The 19,616-nt window shown below is 50.3% G+C and overlaps 1 protein-coding gene across 9 annotated transcripts in view; it reads left to right on the plus strand.

Annotated features, from left to right (window-relative positions):
- Positions 1-19,616, plus strand: part of CHD6 (chromodomain helicase DNA binding protein 6) — a 98,396-nt gene that overhangs the window by 36,167 nt on the left and 42,613 nt on the right. For 8 of the 9 annotated variants that reach the window (XM_077187418.1, XM_077187413.1, XM_077187411.1 and 5 more), the window contains exons 2-3: positions 5,552-5,607; positions 17,575-18,068. In XM_077187418.1, the coding sequence (XP_077043533.1) occupies positions 5,575-5,607; positions 17,575-18,068 (527 nt within the window). In that variant the 5' untranslated portion in view covers positions 5,552-5,574. The remainder of the gene's footprint in view (positions 1-5,551; positions 5,608-17,574; positions 18,069-19,616) is intronic. The other variant, XM_077187416.1, reaches the window with a different exon arrangement.

Here is a 19,616-nt window from a genome sequence, read left to right on the forward strand (position 1 = left end):
GTCACAAGACCAAAAACATAGTGCAAAATCAGTTGGGTTATCTGTCTCCTTAAATACAGGTAGTTTGCAACATTACAGAACAGAGAGACACCTATGAAGTTGTTTCTTGATGTCAGAGGGAATTAAGTTACTCACACAGCTATTGTACTGAGTTATTAACTGTAAGAGATGACACACTGCAGGTTCCCCAGAAGTCAATTTTAACATAATCCTTGTCATTTGCAGAGGTGGTGAATACAATGCTGGCTTAATTAAATATGGACAATAATATCTGGTAGAAAAGGTTTCAGATCCTGGCTTCAGTCTACCCTAATTAATGGGATCTCATTAGATAAGTGAATATCAAGTGTCCATTTTGGTTTGGGTCTCTGTTTACTTTTAATGCTGCAGTACTTAAAATTGTCAAATCAGCACTTCCATGAGCATTCATTTTGCAAACCTAAATATTGGGTAATAGTTGTAGACTACAACAGTAACATTCCTCTGTATAAATTAAATCATACTTTGAAGAAATTAGTAGCCTAGGAGTTATGTACAAAGAAAATCAACAGTCATTGTTGAAATGAAATGCAAAATGTTACTGCTACTCCTGCTGTCTCAGATACCTTTGAAATAAATTTATCAAGACCCATATAATGTATTTATAGGTTTACAAGTCAAGTTTCAGAAAAATCAAATCATGTCAAAGAAGATTCTGTAAAGCAATGAAAAGCATATGTACATTTTCCTTATAACCTTGGGATTTTACTCTTTAAAGTTGTTAAGTTTCTGTATCAGTCTATTTGCAAGGTAACTGTAATAAATTCAGGTACATTTCCCCTTTGATTACAAATCAAGTATTGCACCTTCAAGGCATATAATCTTAAACCATGGTGCCAGGTATGCTCAGGTCATGTTGTGCTTGTTGTCTCAAACAAGGTGAGCACAAACATAATAAATCCACTAAGACTTGTAAACATGCAACCTGTTATCCAATTGCACAAACACCTTCTCTCCTAAATTAGTACCTCTGTGTTTGGTTTAATGAACTTTGAGTGTTCTTTTGGGGACGTTTAAAAAAGTGTCTTTGAATTCTAAAATGTCATAAATATTAAGAAAGTCTATGTCTCAGTGAAGTTGCCTTATGTCTGATGCAGGAAAGTAGCAGGAGGCTGTCACAAAGGGACTGGCAATACTATATATGCCACCTCTCTTCACTGGGCAATTGGTTGGGTCACTGACAGAGTAAATTGAATTTATAATAAAGGGCAGTACTTCTGAAATACAGGATAACTGTTTATAGAAGGTCCATCACTGGGAAATATTAGATGGTTGAAATTAAAGTATTAAAATATTAGTAATATGGTTGGAATAAAGGCATCACCTTTATTCTTAGCAAGAAAACCTCCTTTAAAGCAACACACTAGTGTCTTCCCCACTAAAACCTCAAACACTGCATTCCAGAGATGATAAGACTGGAATAAATTCTATTTGATCTAATTTTAAACCCGTAATGAATTTTAATCCCCTATGCTGAATATTTGTGTTGTGCAGATAGAAAGAAAAATTCAACAATTTGTGTCTTCTGTGTAATCATCTTATGTTCTGATTCATGATTTTGGAATGCTAAGAATTTTACAAGACCTTTAAGGATAATAACTATAAGAATTGCATAAATATAATAGAAAAGGTCGAATTCAAGAACAAAGCAGTCTTTTCTATTCTGGACTTATTTCAGACTTAAATTCTATGAAAAGTTTTTATACTTCCACAATTTATAGTTTTGGGACTCCGTACTAGGCTATCTTTGCAGGCTGACATTAGTTGCAGGGGACATATGGCACAGTACAAGGATTTAGAAATCTGTGCCTTGGAATTTACTTTGCATGGTATATTTTTTTTTTCTTGAAGGATTATTTATCAAATTAAGGATGACAAAACTAAGTGTTATGTTGCCATTATCCAAAGTTATTACAAAGTATGTCCAGTCAGATACTGGGTTTTATCATCTGTACCTTACATCAGTACTGTGATGAAGGTACAGATGAAGGTGATGAAGTCCAGGTAAATATTACCCTGAATATTGTATGAATATAGTGTATGTATCAGTATGACTCCTTTTTGGAAACAGTTTACTATGAAGAGTCAGAGAAAAACATTGCAAACTTCTAAGCTTTATAATAAAGCTTTCCACTTACAAGTATATTCAATAGGTTTCCTTTTGGTGTTGTCTCAATAGCCTTCTAAGCTTTAGAGCTTTATATTGTCAGTCTGGCTGGTTTACAATAGATTTGATAATTGTCATATAAACTAAAAATAGCCAATAGCCCCCATCCTTGAATAAAATATTTGCACAATTTTAAATGAACAAAACTTAATTTAGATTTGGAAATCCCATGACTGAAACTGTAAGATTTTTGGAAGAGAAAAATAAATACTTTAATGCTTCTTTTTCTTTGGAGGATATAAACAACCTGGAAAATTACTGTGAGTCCTATATGGAAGAGAATTATTAAGTTGAACTATGATCCTTAAATATTACAGAGTTTTCTGCTGAAATTCTAATCCACATTTGAAAAGGAAAGGATCCAGTGCTGCCAGTCATAACATGAGGACTAAATCTGTTGTAGGTATATACAAAAACCATTATTAGGATGGGCACTTGTCTCCATGGCAACCATTTGTCCTGTCTGATTCCTGAAAACCTTACCAAAGGAGCTTTTTAATGTTTCTCAATTCCATGGGTAGACTTTCTGGGTGTGCCCTGGGAGCTGGGCATCCGCACAGCCACGGCTACAGTGGGCTGCGGCAGCTGGATGGCCCCGCCTGCTGCCCCCCTCAGTCTCGGGGTTTCCCCAACATGGTTGTGACCACTCGGCTGTGCTGCTGCCTCTTCTTGCTGCTGCAGGCAGCAGCAATGGGATTGCGGCTGTGGCGGGAGCGGCCTCGGTGCCGGCCGGGATGGAGACCACGGTCGCAGCACTGGCTCGTCAGCAGCAGCTGGCTGGAGCGGCGGATCGGAACTGCACCTTCCCCCCGCGTGGTGGTGGCAGCGCCGCCTCGTCACCGCGAAGGTGCGCTGCACAGAGGGCACGAGAAGGTCGCTGTCTCCCGCCCACCGGGCTCCCCTGGTCCCAGTGCAGTGGCGGCTGTTCAGGGCTCCCCAAGATTGCGTCACTCGGTGCAGCTGGACCCGCCAGGGTCAAATGGAAAACTGCAGCACAGCGCTGACTCGATAATGGCAAAGGCGTCATCTCTTGTGTCTGTGTGTCGAGTCCCTTACCAGCGTGTGTACAAGGGGTGGTTCCAGCTCTGCTAGTGGCGACAGCAACGCTCGCGGCACTGGGACTTTGGGATCCTCCGTCCTGCCGCTACTTCTGGGAAGGACGTTGGAATGGCGTCCATAGGCGATGGGTATGGGTATCCATGGTGATGTATCTCCAGGGTTCGCCCACGGGTCACAGCGGTTATTGGGCAAGCCCAATGGAAGCTGGGTCGTAGGTGCAGTTTCAGAGCCAAGCCAGCCAGCCCTGGGAGGAGGCGCTCCAAGCACATCTGGGTGGTGAAGGACGTTTCGGTGTGCATTTGGGTAGCTGCAGGGCGCTTCGCGGCTGCGAGGGCTGCACGCCGCTGCGGTGCGGCTGTAGAGCCAGTGCGGTCGGGCATGGCTGCAGAGTGCTCGTCTGACACGGCGGCACAGCAGGGCTCGGTGGCAGACGAGGCTTCATGGCTTGACGTGACATCGCAGCGCTCGGCTGCGGCGCTCTCCGCTGGTGAGGCGTCCCAGCACGGGACGGCCTCGCGGTGTGGCACGGTTTCACAGCGCGACGCAGCTGCCTTGCCCGCCCTCCTGTCCCACGCGTCTGGTGCGACACCCCTGCCTCCCGCTGCCTTACCCAGTGCCCTGTCTTTGTGCATGCCTGAGTGGGCGGAGCCTGCAGCGTCCCCACCACCATCGTCCGACTCATCTTTTAACTGTCGCAGCAAATCCAGTACAAGTCTCTAGGGCCTTATAACGTCCATACTGTCCGTAGCAGTTTCCAGAGCCTGTTCCACAAGTCTCCCAGGGCTTTATAACATCCATAACAGCTTCCAGAGCCTGTTCCACAAAATTTACCCCTCATTCAGATAAAAAGAGGGTGGTCCATACCTTTATCACATGGTCTTCTTTCTTTCACTGAAGCCCATGCTCCTATGTTTCCTGGCGGCTTGTTCTATTTACAAAGGGTCTGGACCAATGAGGCTTTCCCCATCACTCTTCGCAGCTTTCCGTGCTGCTCGAAGCTTTACCTGCTGCTCCACTGGGAATACAATGGCTCTACCCACTGCTCTCCGCAGCTCCACAGGCTGCAGGCAGCTTTCCCCGCTGCCCTCTCTTCCTGCTCTACCCGTGGCAGTTGTGGTATCACGTCAGAGGTCACCGCTTGTTGCAGTTTTGGAGACAGGCGCGCGACAGAACACACCAAAGTTCATGTGACAGCAGCCAAAGTTTATTGTTTGGCGCCTCCTTTTATAGGGGCTTCAAATTTCCTGTGCCTACACACCTGATTGGTTGGGATCTTAACACCACCCAGCTCACTGCCGATGATATGTCTGCATTTGTAATTAAGTGGGATTTGCTGGGGTGCCCTGTTTGAATTTGAATCCGACCTATCATTATCATACCCGAGGACTCGTTTACCTCTATTTTCTAACAAACTTAGGCTGGTCGAGACGTTATGGCCAATTTATCTGTGCAGCTTCAGACCACCTGTAGCTGTCACATCATGGTGCTGCATTGCCATGGGAGAAAAGTATGGGGACCTGGCTGCCCCTCGCACTAAGGTGCTGCTAAGAGCTGGACTTGCAACTGCAGCCCCTCTGATCAGGCCTGCTGTGGGGGACTTGCTTAGAAATGAGCCCTCTCTCAGCCCATCCTCCCTGTGGGCTGCAAGGTGGGTGCCACTCATGCAGGGTCCTCCCCGCTGCAGGGGCACAGGCCTGGGGACACAGCCAGCCCAGCCCCAGCACTGCACCTGGGGCTGCTTGTGGGGAGACATGGCCCTTCTCCTCCTTGCTTGGCCCATCTTTGTCCCCATAGCAGCTGTTCCCTGGTCACGATCATAGGGCTTGCAGCCCACGGCAAGTCCCTGCATCCTCTCCAGTCTATTGCTGCTGTCATTGCTGCTTGGCAGAGGCTGATTTGTTTACTTCCCTCTGCTGCTGCAGGGCTGGCAGCGTCCAACAAATCTCTCAGCAGGGCCTGGGCTGTTCCTGGGGCTCTGAGGAGATGGAGTGTGTTCTGTGCAAGCCCCAGACGTGCCGCTTCTTGCCGAGACTGTGGCTGCCATGTTGGTCTTGGCTGGTGGGTTTCAGGCAGCTGAGCTGTGGTGATAACTGTGGCTGGGCTCTTGCCGTGGCTCAGCAGAGCAGATATCCCCAAGCTTGTCCCTGAGAGTTTCATTCTGGCAGCTTTGTTGCTCTGAGCAGCCCCAGGGTAGGCTCAGCCTTCTGGAGGGGTGAATAGAAGGATGGAGTGCCTCAGATTCAGCAGTCTCATCATTGTGAATTTTTTTTGTGTTGTGTCTTGCAGAAATAACATTCATCCCAGATTTGATGATAATGAAAATACAGAAAAAAGAAAAGCAGGTTTGTGACCCTCTCTCCTTCTCCCAGTTCAGCTCTCAAGGCCTGAGGACCATGTCCCATGTGGAAATTGTTGCAACTGATGTGGGGTGCGCAAGTGTTGTCTTGAATTTCCAGGCAGGGGTGCAGCTCAGGTCAAATTTCAAGGAGCTGAGCTGCACCCCAGAGTGGGTGAGCCTGATGGGACCATTGAACAAGGTGGGGTTTATCTTCAGCAGTGGAAATGCTCTTAATGCTGCCTCAGTTGAGGAACAGCCCTTCTTTTTGTCTTTAAGTCCACAATATTGGTTCTTGCTGTAATCTCCTCACAAAACCATGTTTGCTGTGATTGCTGCTGCTAACATGATACACCACGACTAATACCAGCTGGGAGGTTCAGGAAGATCATGTCTGGGAGCTGTGAGAGCTTGGACAGGGGGGAATTTTCTTCCCTTACTCAGAAAAAATCCCATCTCACAAAGCTGTCATTTCTGTATTGCTGCATTGGATCATAACAGCCTGCTGCTCCCAGAGGAGATTTATGAGCCAGTGGTCTCTGTATTAAGTGTGTGCAGGGGAAGAGCCTGACTGGTGACACTGTGCTGAGGGGAAAGGACCTGTTACAAGCATGGAGAGCCACTCTGCCTGTGGGGCTGAAATATAGCTGGAGGTATAAAACAAACTGGTCTGCCTGGAGCTAATTTGTGTCCGTGCTGCTTTTAATGGGAAACCATTCAAGTGAGCACTGAGCAAAGGGATAAATCTGCTTGAGAGCACAAGCCTGTGCCATTTCTAACCAGTGCTGAAGCAGCATGTGATACTCAGGGCACCCCAGATCACACTGCCATGGCAGGCTAATGGGAGGAGGAAGGGAAGGAAGTGTTTTGAAGAGGTCAGTGTGCTGTTCTGGGCTTCCAGCAAGGCAAATGCTGCAGATATTGAAAGGTGTGTGTTTGGAGCACCAGTACTGTAGGAAGTAATGAGTTTAGCAGTGTGTCCTGAAGATACTGTGAAGAAGCAGAGCCAGCCTCAAGGTGAGGAAGAGGAGCAAGGGATCATGGAAGGTCTTGTGTACCAGCATGGCTGGATTGCTCCAGATAGGGCAGAGCAAAGGCCTCTGGAGGAGAGCAGGATGCTTTGGGGTGTGGGTTGGTGATCTCCCTCCTCTGATAGCAAAGCCCAGGTAAGAAATTGATGCCACTCATTGGGCTAATATAGCATGTTTGGGTGTTCTGGAGTGGGATTACTGAAATGACATGGGGTTTAAGCATGGCAAAACCATCCTCCCCCACCATTTGGAGATTTTAGAGGGCTCAGCTGAAAATTGTTTTCTATAGCTGTTGCTGCAGATAAAATCTGGGAGGGAGATAAAGGTATGTGGTGTGAGGAAGGAGGGATAGAGTTCCAGCTGCTCATCTCCTGAGATCTCTAAGCCAGCAGCAGTCAAGGAGAAACCTTGCAGCATGTCATGGGGTGGGGTGCAGCATTCCCAAATGCAATGTTTGGAAGAAAGCCTGGCCAAGCAGGGCTCCTGCAGGGATTCTGGGTGCCAGGTTGAGGTGGTGAAGGGGTAGGTGGATCCCTGTAATGCTCAGATAAGCAGCACTGGGGCAAAACTTGCATCACTCTGGACACCTGAGCCGAGGAGTGCCCACACCTTGTAAACAGACTTCTCATGGCACCAAGAGGGGCTGTTGCCTTCCATTGAGCAGTCTCTCTGGAGAAGATGAAATGCTTATGTGGTTCCAAGGTGCTCAAAAGTCATGTGTTTCCCTGGCAGCCTCTCACCTGCAGAAGCTCTATGTTGGTCATCATAAGGGTGTAGGATCAGGCCCATGGATGAAAAGGTTGGCAAAATGCTGGTACCCCTCATATTGGTGAGGGATGGCAGGATGTTGTGGTGTTGATGTGAGAGTCCTCAGGACAAGGTGAGAGATGAGAACTGACTCCCAAGTTCTCAGAAGGCTGATTTATGATATTATATTAAAAGAAAATTATATACTAAAACTGTACTAAAGAAAGAGAAAGGAGACATCAGAAAGCTAGAACAAGAATGATAACAAAAACTCGTGACTGACCAGAGTCCTGACTGACCAGAGTCCCAATGGACTAGGACTGGTGAATAAGTTAAAACAATTCACATGCTGGGTGAACAATTCTCCAAATCACATTCCAGAGGAGCAAAACATGGAGAAGCTGAGGCTTCTCATCTTGCCAGGAGAAGAAATCCTGGCCAAGGGATTTTTCAGAAAATATCATGGTGACAGCAGGGGAACTGTCAACTGCCTTAGGGAAAAAATATTGGATGTGCTCTCTCCTTTCCCTAGTCTTTGGCTGTCCTAGGCCAGTGCTTTGTCTTCCCTTTGTCCACTGCCAGTGGATTAGGAATCTGGGCTGGAGAGATGGGGTCTCAAAGTGGGCTGTCTTGGAAGGAGCTCGTCTCTGTGCTCCCTTGGTGCCCCCTGTAGCAGTGCTTCTGTTCCTGTGCAAATTATGATGGGTTGGGTTACAGGGCACTGCCAACTGGTTCACTCATGTGAGGGGCTGTTGTTAGCAAAGGCAGGGGCTGTGTTTCCACAACTCTTTTTCCTTAGTGATCCACAAAAATCTGGTACATTTGTCATCAAGCTGTGACTAACTCGTGAAACCTGTCACTTGTCTCATGACGCTTACAAGTTTTCATGCCAGGGTGCCTTGTCTGCTGGTGGAGGTGGGACAGGACTGCCTGGTTACCCCCGAAAGCAATGACAAATGATGGATTTCCTTTGAGGGCTCAGCACCATCATTCCCTGGACCGTCTCTCCTGTCTGTGTCCTGCTTGTCCCTGGGCATTGAAGGGTCTTTTCTATTCTTTATTTCTGCCAAACTCTGACTTGTTAAATAGCCAGATAAATAATGAGCTAAAATAAATGCAGTTATCCTACAGTGCCTCTAAATCTCCTTATTCTACAGCCATGAAAATGCTCCCATCCTGCATGGACTGTGAGAGCAGAGCAGAATTGCATTGAGACAGAGAGGTGGAAAGTCCTGTGACCCTTCAGCCTTCTCCTGGAGGGGTCTTCTGACTTTCCAGCCTGGGCTTGGAAGTGGCAGGAATGGCTGGATCCCCTGCAGTTTGCAGACAGCAGTGGGAGGCATTGGGAACAGCCCAGGGCTGCAGGTATCTTGTGGCTGCTGGGCAGCCCTTGCAAGAGGGAGACCCTGGGAGCATCTAGGGGAGCTCTGCTTGCCTTTGCTTCAAGCCCTCACTGCATAAAATGAAGGACTTTCCTGAATTTTATGGGTCTGTTTATGTGAAAGAGAGCTTTGCTGTCTCATATCCTGCAAATGCAGCTGGGGGTTTTTACCAGAGTTCCCCGAGGCTGGGGCAGGCTCCTGAGCAGTGGGAGAAGCACGGTGGGGTGGGGCTGTCCAAGCCCGAGGGCGCTTGTAGCTCTGTCCCAGGCTGTCTGTGGCCTTTTTTGTCATGGTGACACTGTCAGGTCTGATGACCCCCTGATGCTGGGGTGGAGTTTTGGGCACTCACTCTGTAAGGGTGAAGAGCAGGGGAGCAGTGAGCTGCCAGGGTGCCCTTCTCCTGCACACACAGCCACAAGTGCTGGGTCCCCCCCAAGCTCCGAGGGCTACACAGATTTTCGTCCTGAGTGGGGAGGACAGCCTGGACAGCCCAGGGCAGCAGCATTGCCCTCTGCCCCACCCATTCCCTCTGCTAGGGTGGTGGGGACATGTGTGCCCCCTGCCAGGGCTGGCCCTGTCACCGGACAGAGCTTCAGAGCTGTAATTGTTGAGAGCTGCATTGTGGTGGAGCATCTTGCGAACAGAGCCAGGCCCCACCTCCATTGCACACATGCCATGGTGACTGCAGAGCCTGCTCAGAGACATGATGGAAGGTGGCACTTGTTTATTTTTAGCTTCTTGTTGCATTGGATTAAGAGCTGGAAACAAGGGGTGCAGACACTGTGAACCTGAGCACAACAGCCCATGCTGTACACAGCGCTGGTGGGGATGGGGCTGCTGGAGTGTTTGTGTTTGGCTCACCAGCCTGCCAAAACCCTCTCTGTGAAAGAAGCTGCCTGTTCTGCTCCTGTTGGGCTCTGCAGCCAGCTGTGTGGATAGACTGGGCTGGAGGGGCCAGCCTGACCATCTCAGGGAGGCAGAGCTGTGTCGTGCTGCCCATCCTGGAGTGGCAGGCTGGCTGGTGGCTTCGGTTAGTGCTGAGGGGGAAATTGCCAAAGGGGGGTGTGTGCAACCCCCAGGCATCAGTCTCTGCCTAAAGAGCATGGAAACCTTTATGACCCCTGCAGTCAGGGTCCCTGTGGACTCTCCTCATACAGAACAGATCTCTGTGGGGTTTGATACATGCCCTAGACCCAAATGCAGGCTTCTGCAGAGCTCTCCTGGTGTGCTGCAGGAAAGCTTGGCCAAGCATGCAACAAACAGGGCTTGAATGGTCCCAGCAGCTGGGAGCAAGGTGGCATGTGCTGCTGGCTGTGGTCACACTGCCTGGTGAAGCTGTGTTGTGTGGATGTCGTCTGAGCCTGGTTGCCAGAGGAGGTGGATCTGCTCTTGCTGTTGTGACCATTGGAAGAGCTCATCTGTGGCCTTCTTACTAGACAGAGCTGCCGTTCAGATCCTGAGGCTGTGGCAGAGCTTTGCTCTGCTGGGAACACTGCTCTTGGAGAGGAAAGCCTGCAGGATGGATTATGGGCTGGGCATGAAGCTTTTGGTCTTTTCTCCTTCCCGCACCCAAACTCCCAAACTCATTGGATAGTGCAGGGTTTGGAATATGGATCAGGCTCCAGCACCCAGCAGTGTGGATGCAACATCTCCTTCATCCCCATCACATCTCCTGGCAGTGCTGGCATGTGACTTCTACCATGTGGGTCCAGAGGAGCTTCTCTGCTCCTGCCTCTCACAGTTGTTGTTATTATTATTATTATTATTATTATTATTATTATTATTATTATTATTATTATTATTACTGTTGCTGCTGAAAGTGCATAAGCTGTGTAAATCAGCACTTCCTGTTTGGGGCAGCAGTTCCCTCTTTCTGCTGTTATTCCCCTTGCAGGTACCTGTTGTAGGCAGGTGAGGCTGTGGGTTTCGTCCCTGGCTCACCATGGGCAGTCCCACTGGCCTTGCCCTAAGCAGGTGTGGAGCAAACACTGCTGAATTTCACTGCTCCTCAGCTGCCATGCATGTGCCATGTGCCATGCTGTTAACTGTCCCTTTGCATGCCTGTGCACCCAGCTTTGCTGATGGGGTTGGCAGAGGATCCAGGGTGCTGTGTGAACCTCGTGGGCTGGAGCAGCCAGTGCATCCCACAGGCTCAGCAGTCTGGGGGAGGGAGCTCTTTGAGTAACAGGGGCAGGAGCTGCTTTGCCTTCTACCTCCTGGTGGTGTTTTCCACCAAATCCTGAATAAAAAATTGGCATTCAAATTGAGACTATAAATGAAACAAAACAATTTTAAGTTAAGGAAACACACCACACCATTAAGGCCCACCCTGACCTTGGCTTTGCCCCAGAATGGGGTCTTACAATTAGAAGTGCACTCTGTTAGCCTCCGCAGCTCTCTGGGGAGGTTTTAAACACTTTTTTTTCCTGGCTTTCTATTTGACAGTAGTTAGACACATGGACCAAGACTTCCTGCTCCAGCTGATGCTGAAGGACTGTATGAAATGTAATTTATAGAAGATTCCTCTGTGAATAAAAAAAAAAAATCACAATGTGTATTCTGGAAATGTGAATTTATTACAATCATCACCAAAAAAAATCCGGTGGAGAGACAGTGCAAAAAGCATAGTTCTAGGGATAAAAAGTGTTCTGGGGAAGCAGAGCGTGCTTGGATTGTTTTACCAGAGGTTCAGAGATGGGCATCCTCTACCAAAATGTGGAAGTCATCATCTTTACTTCTTCTCCACTCCAAAATACCCAGAAACAACAAAGCTGCTTGCTTAGGGATACATGTAAAATGAGTATGTAGAATGGGCAGTTGAATGGAAAATTATGTTTCTATTTAGTTTAAGAAAGTGATAGTAAGAAAAAGGATGCATACTCTGTGAATCTAAAAGTAACCCTGTAGCAAGGCAGGGCATCACATTAGGAATCGCTGAAGACATGGAGTCTAATAACAGATCTTTTTCCAACTCCTTTGGGATTTAAAAAGTCTTTAAGAGGAGTCACAGAGTAAATAGGGTGAGATCAAGTGAGGGCTCATGGAAAGTGAGTGTTGGCAGAACAGCTCAGTTAAATAGGCTCTCTACCCAGAGCCATCTCTGATGCCAGAGGCATCAGAAGATTGCCCTTAAAGGGTGTGGCAAAGACATTTTTGAACAAAGTCCCATAAGCCACCTGTTTTGAGGGTCTTTACTATGGAATTGTAAAGGAACACTGTGAGATTTGGGAATTGCTAATAGTGTTGGAGCCATCACCCATTAGGGCCATGGAAGGGGAAAGGGGAGTAAATGTGAAACTAAAGGTCAATAGATTCACTTAGGTATTGAGTAAATAGTTAGGAACTATAATAATTAAGCACTTTGTTTCTGAAAATACTACACTGGTGAATAGTCAACATGACTTTTGCAAAGCAGAGTTAGTCCTTGCAATCTCTTGGGGGTTTTAAAGATAACTGGCTCACAGGGCTGAAGTTGGGCTGGGCTGGTGCAAGGCTCATGGGCTCCCAACCAGCATCTGAGGAGGTTTCTCACCAAATGCTTGTAAACACATGAAGTGTTGTCCTGATTAAAGGTCTTTCTGTAAAATAGTGACTGGTTGAAGCCAAATACAGGGAAGATGCTGCTGCTTTCACAGCACAAATAGGGGAAGAAAGGTGCTGGTTGATTCCTGCAGTCACCTGAGCTGCTGAAATGGAGAGGGAGGCTGAAAAGTTGAGGAAAGTCTCAAGATGCTCCTGGTAGTATGGGAGAACCAGCCATGCATGTGTCGTCACTGGGGGCTGTCCCTGCTCCTGGAGGAGACTGTAAAGCACTGGCAGAGTTTGGAATCTGCCTACAGGTTGTTCCAGTGTGCATTCCGTGGTTTGTAAAGGGAAAAGGAAGAGAGCAGAAGCCCTCGTACTATTCTGTGGTACCTCTGATGCTATGTGCTTCCTACTGCCACCCCACAAGCAGTGGGGTTGGAAGAAGCTCTGGGCAGGATAAGACAGGTGGCCTGAGAGCTGGCACAGCCTATCTGGGAGGAGAGGGTGACGTGTCACCTATGCCTTAGCTGGGCCAAGAGAGCTCTGCAGGAATGGCAAAACTGAATTGTACAGAGCATGTGACAAGGAGACCCCCTCACACCTGAGAAGTAGAAGCCACTTAGGAGGGCAGCAGGATTTAACCAAAATTAATGGTTTTCCCCAATATCTTAGGAGTATTACCTAATGAGTACTACAAAGTACTGAATGTCCCCAGGTGCATTGGCACCCAGGGTTACAGGTGTGGGTGCAGCCTGTGCTGGACCAGCCTGGGCAGATGGCATACAGAGATACTGCCTGCCCTGCCCCACCCCTGCCCCCTCAGGGTCAGCATTGCCCAGAGCAGCTCCCAGCTGCTCGGAGCAACCCAGAGCAGCCTGTCTTACCCTGCTGCAGCATATCCCAAGGCTGTGATTTGCCAGGTTTAGGCTCCTGCATGTGTTCCTCTCCTGCGAAGGGGATCTGAGTATGGTGGTATGTCAGTGCTGGCCATGGCTGCAGACACAGTGACCAGTAGCCCAGTCACAGCAGTGGGCAGCCTGTTGGCTCATGGACACCTGCATCTCAGGCCACTCAGGTCAAGGTTGCTGCTGCTGCAGCAGAGTTCCCTGCAGTGAGTGCTGTGTCCCCACCAGTGTGATCCCAGCCCTTCAGGCTGTCACCCTTTGGAAGCACCCTTGTGGCACAGGGACAGCAGCCGATGTTCCAGCAGCAGCTGCACAGGGACACTGAGCTCCTGCCTGCCATGAGGAAGCAGCCAGGCTGCTGCAGGCAGAGCACTGAGGGTGTTTTGGAGCCATGCAGGAGCACAACCTGGCTCTGCTTTCTTAGGCTTTTCCTGTTGACGAGAAGCCAGGATAAACTGAACCTCATCGAGGGGTAGTAGAAAAATCCCATTCCCTGGCTCGTGGCAGTGCGCCAGGCTCTCACTGCAGACTGTACTTGGCAGCAGAGTCCTACATGCATGGCCAGAGCTTGCTGTGGGCTTCAGGAGCATAACATGAAGCATTCTCCCCTCAAAATAGACCAGCTTTGGGAGTATGGTTTCTGTGCTGACAGCACTTGGAGGGAAGCAGCCTGGTCTCCCTGCCTCTCTGTCTATGTGCTCCCTGTGTGAGCCCTGGCTGTGTGCCTGGGTCCCACAGGCTGGCATTTGATGGCCTGTTTGTGGTAGGGCCTGCACCAGAGGCTTCTAGTTGCTCCAGATGGAAGCAGTCGCTGCTGACTGGGACCAGCACTGTTCCTGGGACACGGCAGGCTGGGACACCTGATGCCCACAGGGATCCCAGGCCAAGGTGCTGACACTGAGTGTTAAGGGAAACAGACTTCCAGCTCTTCAGGGAGATCGTCAGTGGGATTCCCTGGGAGACTGCCCTTTGGGACAAGGAAGTGGAACAGAGCTGGCAGATCTTTAAGGACATCTAGATTGGGTATCAGTCCCAGTATTGATCCAGACCGGGGCAGGAGCAGATCGAGAGCAGCCCTGACGTGAAGGGTTTGGGGGTGCTGGTGGATGAGAGGCTGCACACGCCCGGCCGTGTGTGCTGGCACCCAGAAACCAACCACGTCCTGGGCTGCATCAAAAGAAGTGTGGGCAGCAGGTCAAGGGAGGGGATTCTGCCCCTCTAGTCCCCTCAGGTGAGGCCCTGCAGCATCTGCAGTGCTGCATCCAGCTCTGGAGTCCTCAGTGCCAGACAGACACGAACCTGGTGGAGCCAGTCCAGAGGAGGCCACCAGGTTAATCAGGGGGATGGAGCACCTCTCTTAGGAGGAAAGGCTGAGAGAATTGGGTTTGTTCAGCCTGGAAAACAGGAGGCTTAGGGGGTGACATAATTGCAGCCTTCCAGTTCCTAAGGAGGGCTTAGGAGTGGAGTGATACCAAAAAGAGTGATACCAAAATTGTCTGGATAGAAACTTTGTAACACAGTTTTGAGTATTAGAAGCAGACATTCTTTATTGCAGCATGCTGGTCACTCAGGGGGATCCTTCCTCCATTCCAGTGGGATGAGTGTTGGGTGAACAGGGATTTTATCATGCACACTGATTACATGTTCCCACACATACATATACATATACATATAGATATACATATACATATACATATTACATATATCCCCGCTTCCTTGGCTTTATTTTACATAGTTGCACATCTTACCAGAAGTCCTTACACGGTTCTTTGGGGTCCACTTGGACAACTTCATTTGGGATCCAAATGGACAACTTCTGGTGTCCATTTTAGGTGCCTGTTCCTCAACCCCTGCTTTTGAGTGAATGCAATATCGTTGTTTTGCCTACTTCTACTCTGTCAGCCTTGTAGAGCTGAGCTGGCATCCTGCTTGCACTTCACATGATTTTTGTTTGCCTAAGTTGCATTCTTTATCTATTTCTACAAGGCTGTGCTGTTGTGTTCTACTGTCCTTGACAAAAGTAAATGTTGTTCTGTTCTACTGCTCTTATCAAGCGAGTAAAATGCTGTTCTGTTCTACTGTCCTTATCAAGGGTACTACATAAAGGGAACTTACAAGAGAGATGGAAAGGGACTTTTTACAAGAGCATATGGTGACAGGACAAAGAGGAATTGATTCAAACTGAAAGAGAGTAGGTTTAGATTAGATATTAGGAGGAAATACACAAATATATATATATATATAATATTAGATATTAGGAAAAAATTCTTTGCTGTGAGGGTGGTGAGGCACTGGAAGAGGTTGCTCAGACAAGCTGAACAACCCCATCCCTGGGGGTGTTCAAGTCAAGGTTGGATGGGGTTCTGAGCAACCTGGTCTAGTGAAAGTTGTCACTGTACACGGCAGGGTGTTGGAAGTAGATAATCTGTAACGTCACTTCCAACCCAGGCCATTCTATGATTCTAAATTGTTACAGCTGGTCCCCATCTTGCAAGAGCTGAGGAATGCAAAGGCTGGGACTGATCCTGTTGGGCAGCCAGTGGTCTCAGAAGCAGCATCAATAGTGCTGATTTTCTCCTGGTCCTGAAGAGGTTCCCTTTAATTCTTAAAGTGCCCTGTGATGGCTACTCCATGTGGCAGGATGGCTGCTCCCCCATTCCAGGCTGCAGGGGCAGACAGCAGCAGCAGCCAGGGCTGGAGGTGGCTGCATGTGGGGAGGGATGGTGGTGCAGCCTGCTTGACCAACACCAGCCAAGCCTGCAGCCCCACTCGTGGGTGGCTCCAGGGGCATCAGGGGTCTTTCCACTTGAAGTCTGTTTCATTTAATGCTGCCATCTAATCCAAACCAGAAGTTCAAGTGTTACAGAGCACCCTGTGCCTAGACAACCCTGGATGGGCTCTAGCCCTCAGCCTGTAAGTTGTAAAGATTTGCATTCTCTCCCACAGCTCTGAGGTGTCTTGAGGGACTGGATGGTGCTGAGGTTCTGCAGAGCGAGGGCATTGCTGCCAGAGGCACTGGCACCTCCATCTCAGCACCAGGGAAAGGGCTTGTGAAGGAAGCAGTACCCCTGGCCTGGGGCAGCTGTGCATGTGAGATGGCAGGGCAAACAGTGCCCTCGTACCCACAGGCAGAGGAGATACTGCCTGGCACTTCCTGGGCCACTCACCAGCTGCCCCACAGGTTCCCTACGAGGAGCTGACACCTCCAGGCTGTGGGAAGGGCCCATGTCTTGTCTCATGGCACAGCCACCAGCCCCCACTTGCAGGATCAGCTTTCCAGCCCCGGTCGTGCCGCTGGGCCTGGTCTGGCACTGCCCTACCAGCCCCCTAGTGATGAGCAAGCCCAGCAGTGGCCACTGCTTCCCTCTGGGCATGGTTGAGCCATGTGTTAGGAGGAGCTGGGGCACTGGGGATGGAAACTGACCGGTAGAGCAGCTGAAATGGAGCCTGACATGTTCCTCTCCCCATCTGTGCAGCACACAGCTGGGCTTCTGCCTGCTCCTTTGTGCATCCCTTGCTCTCTCTTGCTCTGGCAGCTGCTGCAAGGGATGTTTCCAGTTCCCACTGAGACTTGTCACCCACAGCTCCCTTCCTTGGGCTGTCCCCTGCCTGCCCTGCCAGCCTGGGCTGCTCTTCTGGAGTGAAGGCTGCTGCACACTGAGCCTGGGTCCTCACAACAGGCACTCCTAATGCTGCTCGAGTAGAGTGGGGCCCTCGAGTGCTGCTGTGGCCAAGCATGCCCAGGAGGCTGCTCAATTCCTTTCAGTGTTCAGTGCTGGAAAGTGCACAGGAAATGAAGGAAGTGCTGAAGGAGGAAGAACAGCTCTTCTCTCCTGGCCTGGAGGGAGCCCTGGCACACAGCAGCTTCTGTGAACAGTGCTAGTCTAACCCTTCTCTTCTGCCTCAAGTTCTGCCCCAGATGGACCTGGGAACCCTATTTTTGTTTCTGTAGGCTGCTAGGTATCCCTAATTCCCTCTCCTTGCCCTGCTGAGACAATCTCTGGCACGGGGCAACAGGCAGGAAGTGCTGTGGGTGCACAGGTTGCTCTTGACTTAGCCAAGTGAAGTCTGGAGTGTTTGATCAAAGGCAGAACAGTGTTTGAGGCACACACTGGGGCCAGCCACCTCGGCTTGGACCTGCATGGGCTGGGGGGAGCCAAAAGGCCTCTGTCTGTCAGCCTCTGTTGGGCAGAGACGGGGGGGGTCCATCTATTGAGCTGTGTCTGCTCATGATGGCTGTTATAGCCATGGTCCCCAAATGCTGAGGGATGCTGCCATGCTGCACTGGGTACTTGGAGCCTCGTGGGGCTGCAGTTCCCCCGGGGCACCTGCTGTTTGTAGCTGTGCCATTTGCTTCACCTGGCGCTTTGCGTTCTCTCCGCAGCCGCCAAGCTTGAAAGCACTGAGCCTCTCCCCAATGTCGTCTGCCTGGGAGTGCAGGACGCAGGACACCTTTGCCAGCAGTGAAGAGCAGGACGAGGTGCCACACCAGGTGACAGTGACAGCCACAAACACAAGTGGCCAGTGCCAGTGCCCGAAGGAGGAGCCCAATGGGGCTGCCCAGAAGCGGACAAGCAACCAGAACGGGATGCAGGACAGCGGGGGCACGGGGGTGAAGAAGAAACGGAAGAAAAAGGATCTGGGAGAGCAGGAAGGGGGAGATAAAGCAGCTGTGGAGGTGAAACCAAAGAGGAGGAGAGAGCCTAAAGAACCAAAAGAGCCTAAAAAGGTGAAGGAGTCTAAGAAGCCGAAGGAGCCCAAGCAGAGGGAGGCGGCTAAGAAACCCCGTAAACCTCGGGAACCCAAAGCCCCGAAGGAGCCTAAAGACAAGAAGAGTGGCTCTGAGCCAGCCCCCAGATCAAGATCCAAGAAGAGCAGGTAGGTGGTGGTGTGGCGCTTTCCCTGTGCCTGCTGTGGACAGGGCTGTGGGCTTGCATGAGCTGCATCTGGGAGAGAGCAGCACTGGGTGTGCAGGAACTTGGTCTGAAGGCTGGATGTGCTGGTTGGGATGCCAGGATGAGCTCTCTGGCCATACAGAGATGGGACAGGCAGGTGCTGTTTGGGGGATATGGCCCCGTGATCGAGATCCATAAGAGGACCAGAGAGTCTTGGCCTCTCCTTGGTCTGGCCTTTGTGCCGAACATCCTGGGGAAAAAGGGACTTAAGGGAGATGTCCCACCGGGACAGTGAGGTACTGTGTGGCAGAGGGCCTGTCATATATGATTTGGGGCCTGGGCAGAGGGTATGTGAGTGAGAAAAACCTGGCCCTGGACTGTGTGCAAATGAGGGACTCTGCACACCCAGGGCCAGCAGCCTGCCTCCCCTTGGCTTGGGTTTGGGAGGATGGTGGAGCAGATCCCATCCCCTCTCCCTCTCCCTCTCCTGGAAGACTTGTCCCTTCTGGCAGCTGTGGAGCTGTGCTGACAGTCAAAGCCAGCAGTGGAGGGAGGCCTGAGGACTCCCGTGTCCTGCACAGGCCAGCACCACTGCCTCTGGTAATTCCTCAGCCTTTTAATTAACAGGCTGGTTGGCCAGAAGCTCTGGTTTCTTTTTAATGGAGATTGTGTGCAGGGAGCAGAGCAAGTCTCAAGAGCACTGATTTAGTTTGGTTTTCCAGAACCCTCCTCCTTCAGAGCTCACTGAGAGCCAGATCCTGGAGAGGCCATGGCTGTGGAGCTGCCATTGGGGTGGCCTTCGGTGCCATTGGTATGGGCTGGTTATGGACAAGAGGAGGTGTGGGTTGCTCAGCAGGATGAGAGCTGGGTGCCATGTCCCCAGCAGATCCCTGAGCCGTGCAGTGCTGTCACTTGTGCTCTTCCTCGAGCACAGGGCTCTGCGGATGTTCGTCATGAGTTGGTGAGCCAGAGCAGAGGGCTGGGCAGGCGGATGGGCAGGATGGGCGGATCAAGCGGTCACTGCTGGGAGGGTGAGGGAGGGGGAGGGCTCCTCCAGGCCCCAGGGAAGGCTGCAGCAGAGGGATAGAGGTGGAGAGGGAAGGAGATGGGCTGCAGGCCGGGGAGGGAAGGATGAAGCCCATGTGCATGCAGCATTGCACCCCAAGAAGGGTCCTGGGATGAGGGATGCCGCTATCTGATTTTCCTAATGACACTTCTGCTCCACCAGTAAGGACCTGCCATGCAGGAAGTTCACAGGGATCTGCCCCTGCAGCAGGGGAAACTACACCAAAGCAGGGGAACCCAGGGGAAGAGCAGGCCATGGAGGTTTGTGAAGGCATTCATGGCTCTTGTAGGTCCTTTGGCTGCCAGCAATGCCTTGCATGGTGCTGACCATTACAGACAGGGCAGCCCATGACTGTGCAACCTGTTGTGAGTAGCTGGTGGACACATCACCCTGGCCAGAGATGGGGCTTGTGGCAGGGTAACCCCAGCTGCAGATTTGGAAACCCTGGCTCTCCTACTTGGGCAC

This window comes from Agelaius phoeniceus, chromosome 17 (genome assembly GCF_051311805.1).
Source record: "Agelaius phoeniceus isolate bAgePho1 chromosome 17, bAgePho1.hap1, whole genome shotgun sequence".
Taxonomy (NCBI): domain Eukaryota; kingdom Metazoa; phylum Chordata; class Aves; order Passeriformes; family Icteridae; genus Agelaius; species Agelaius phoeniceus.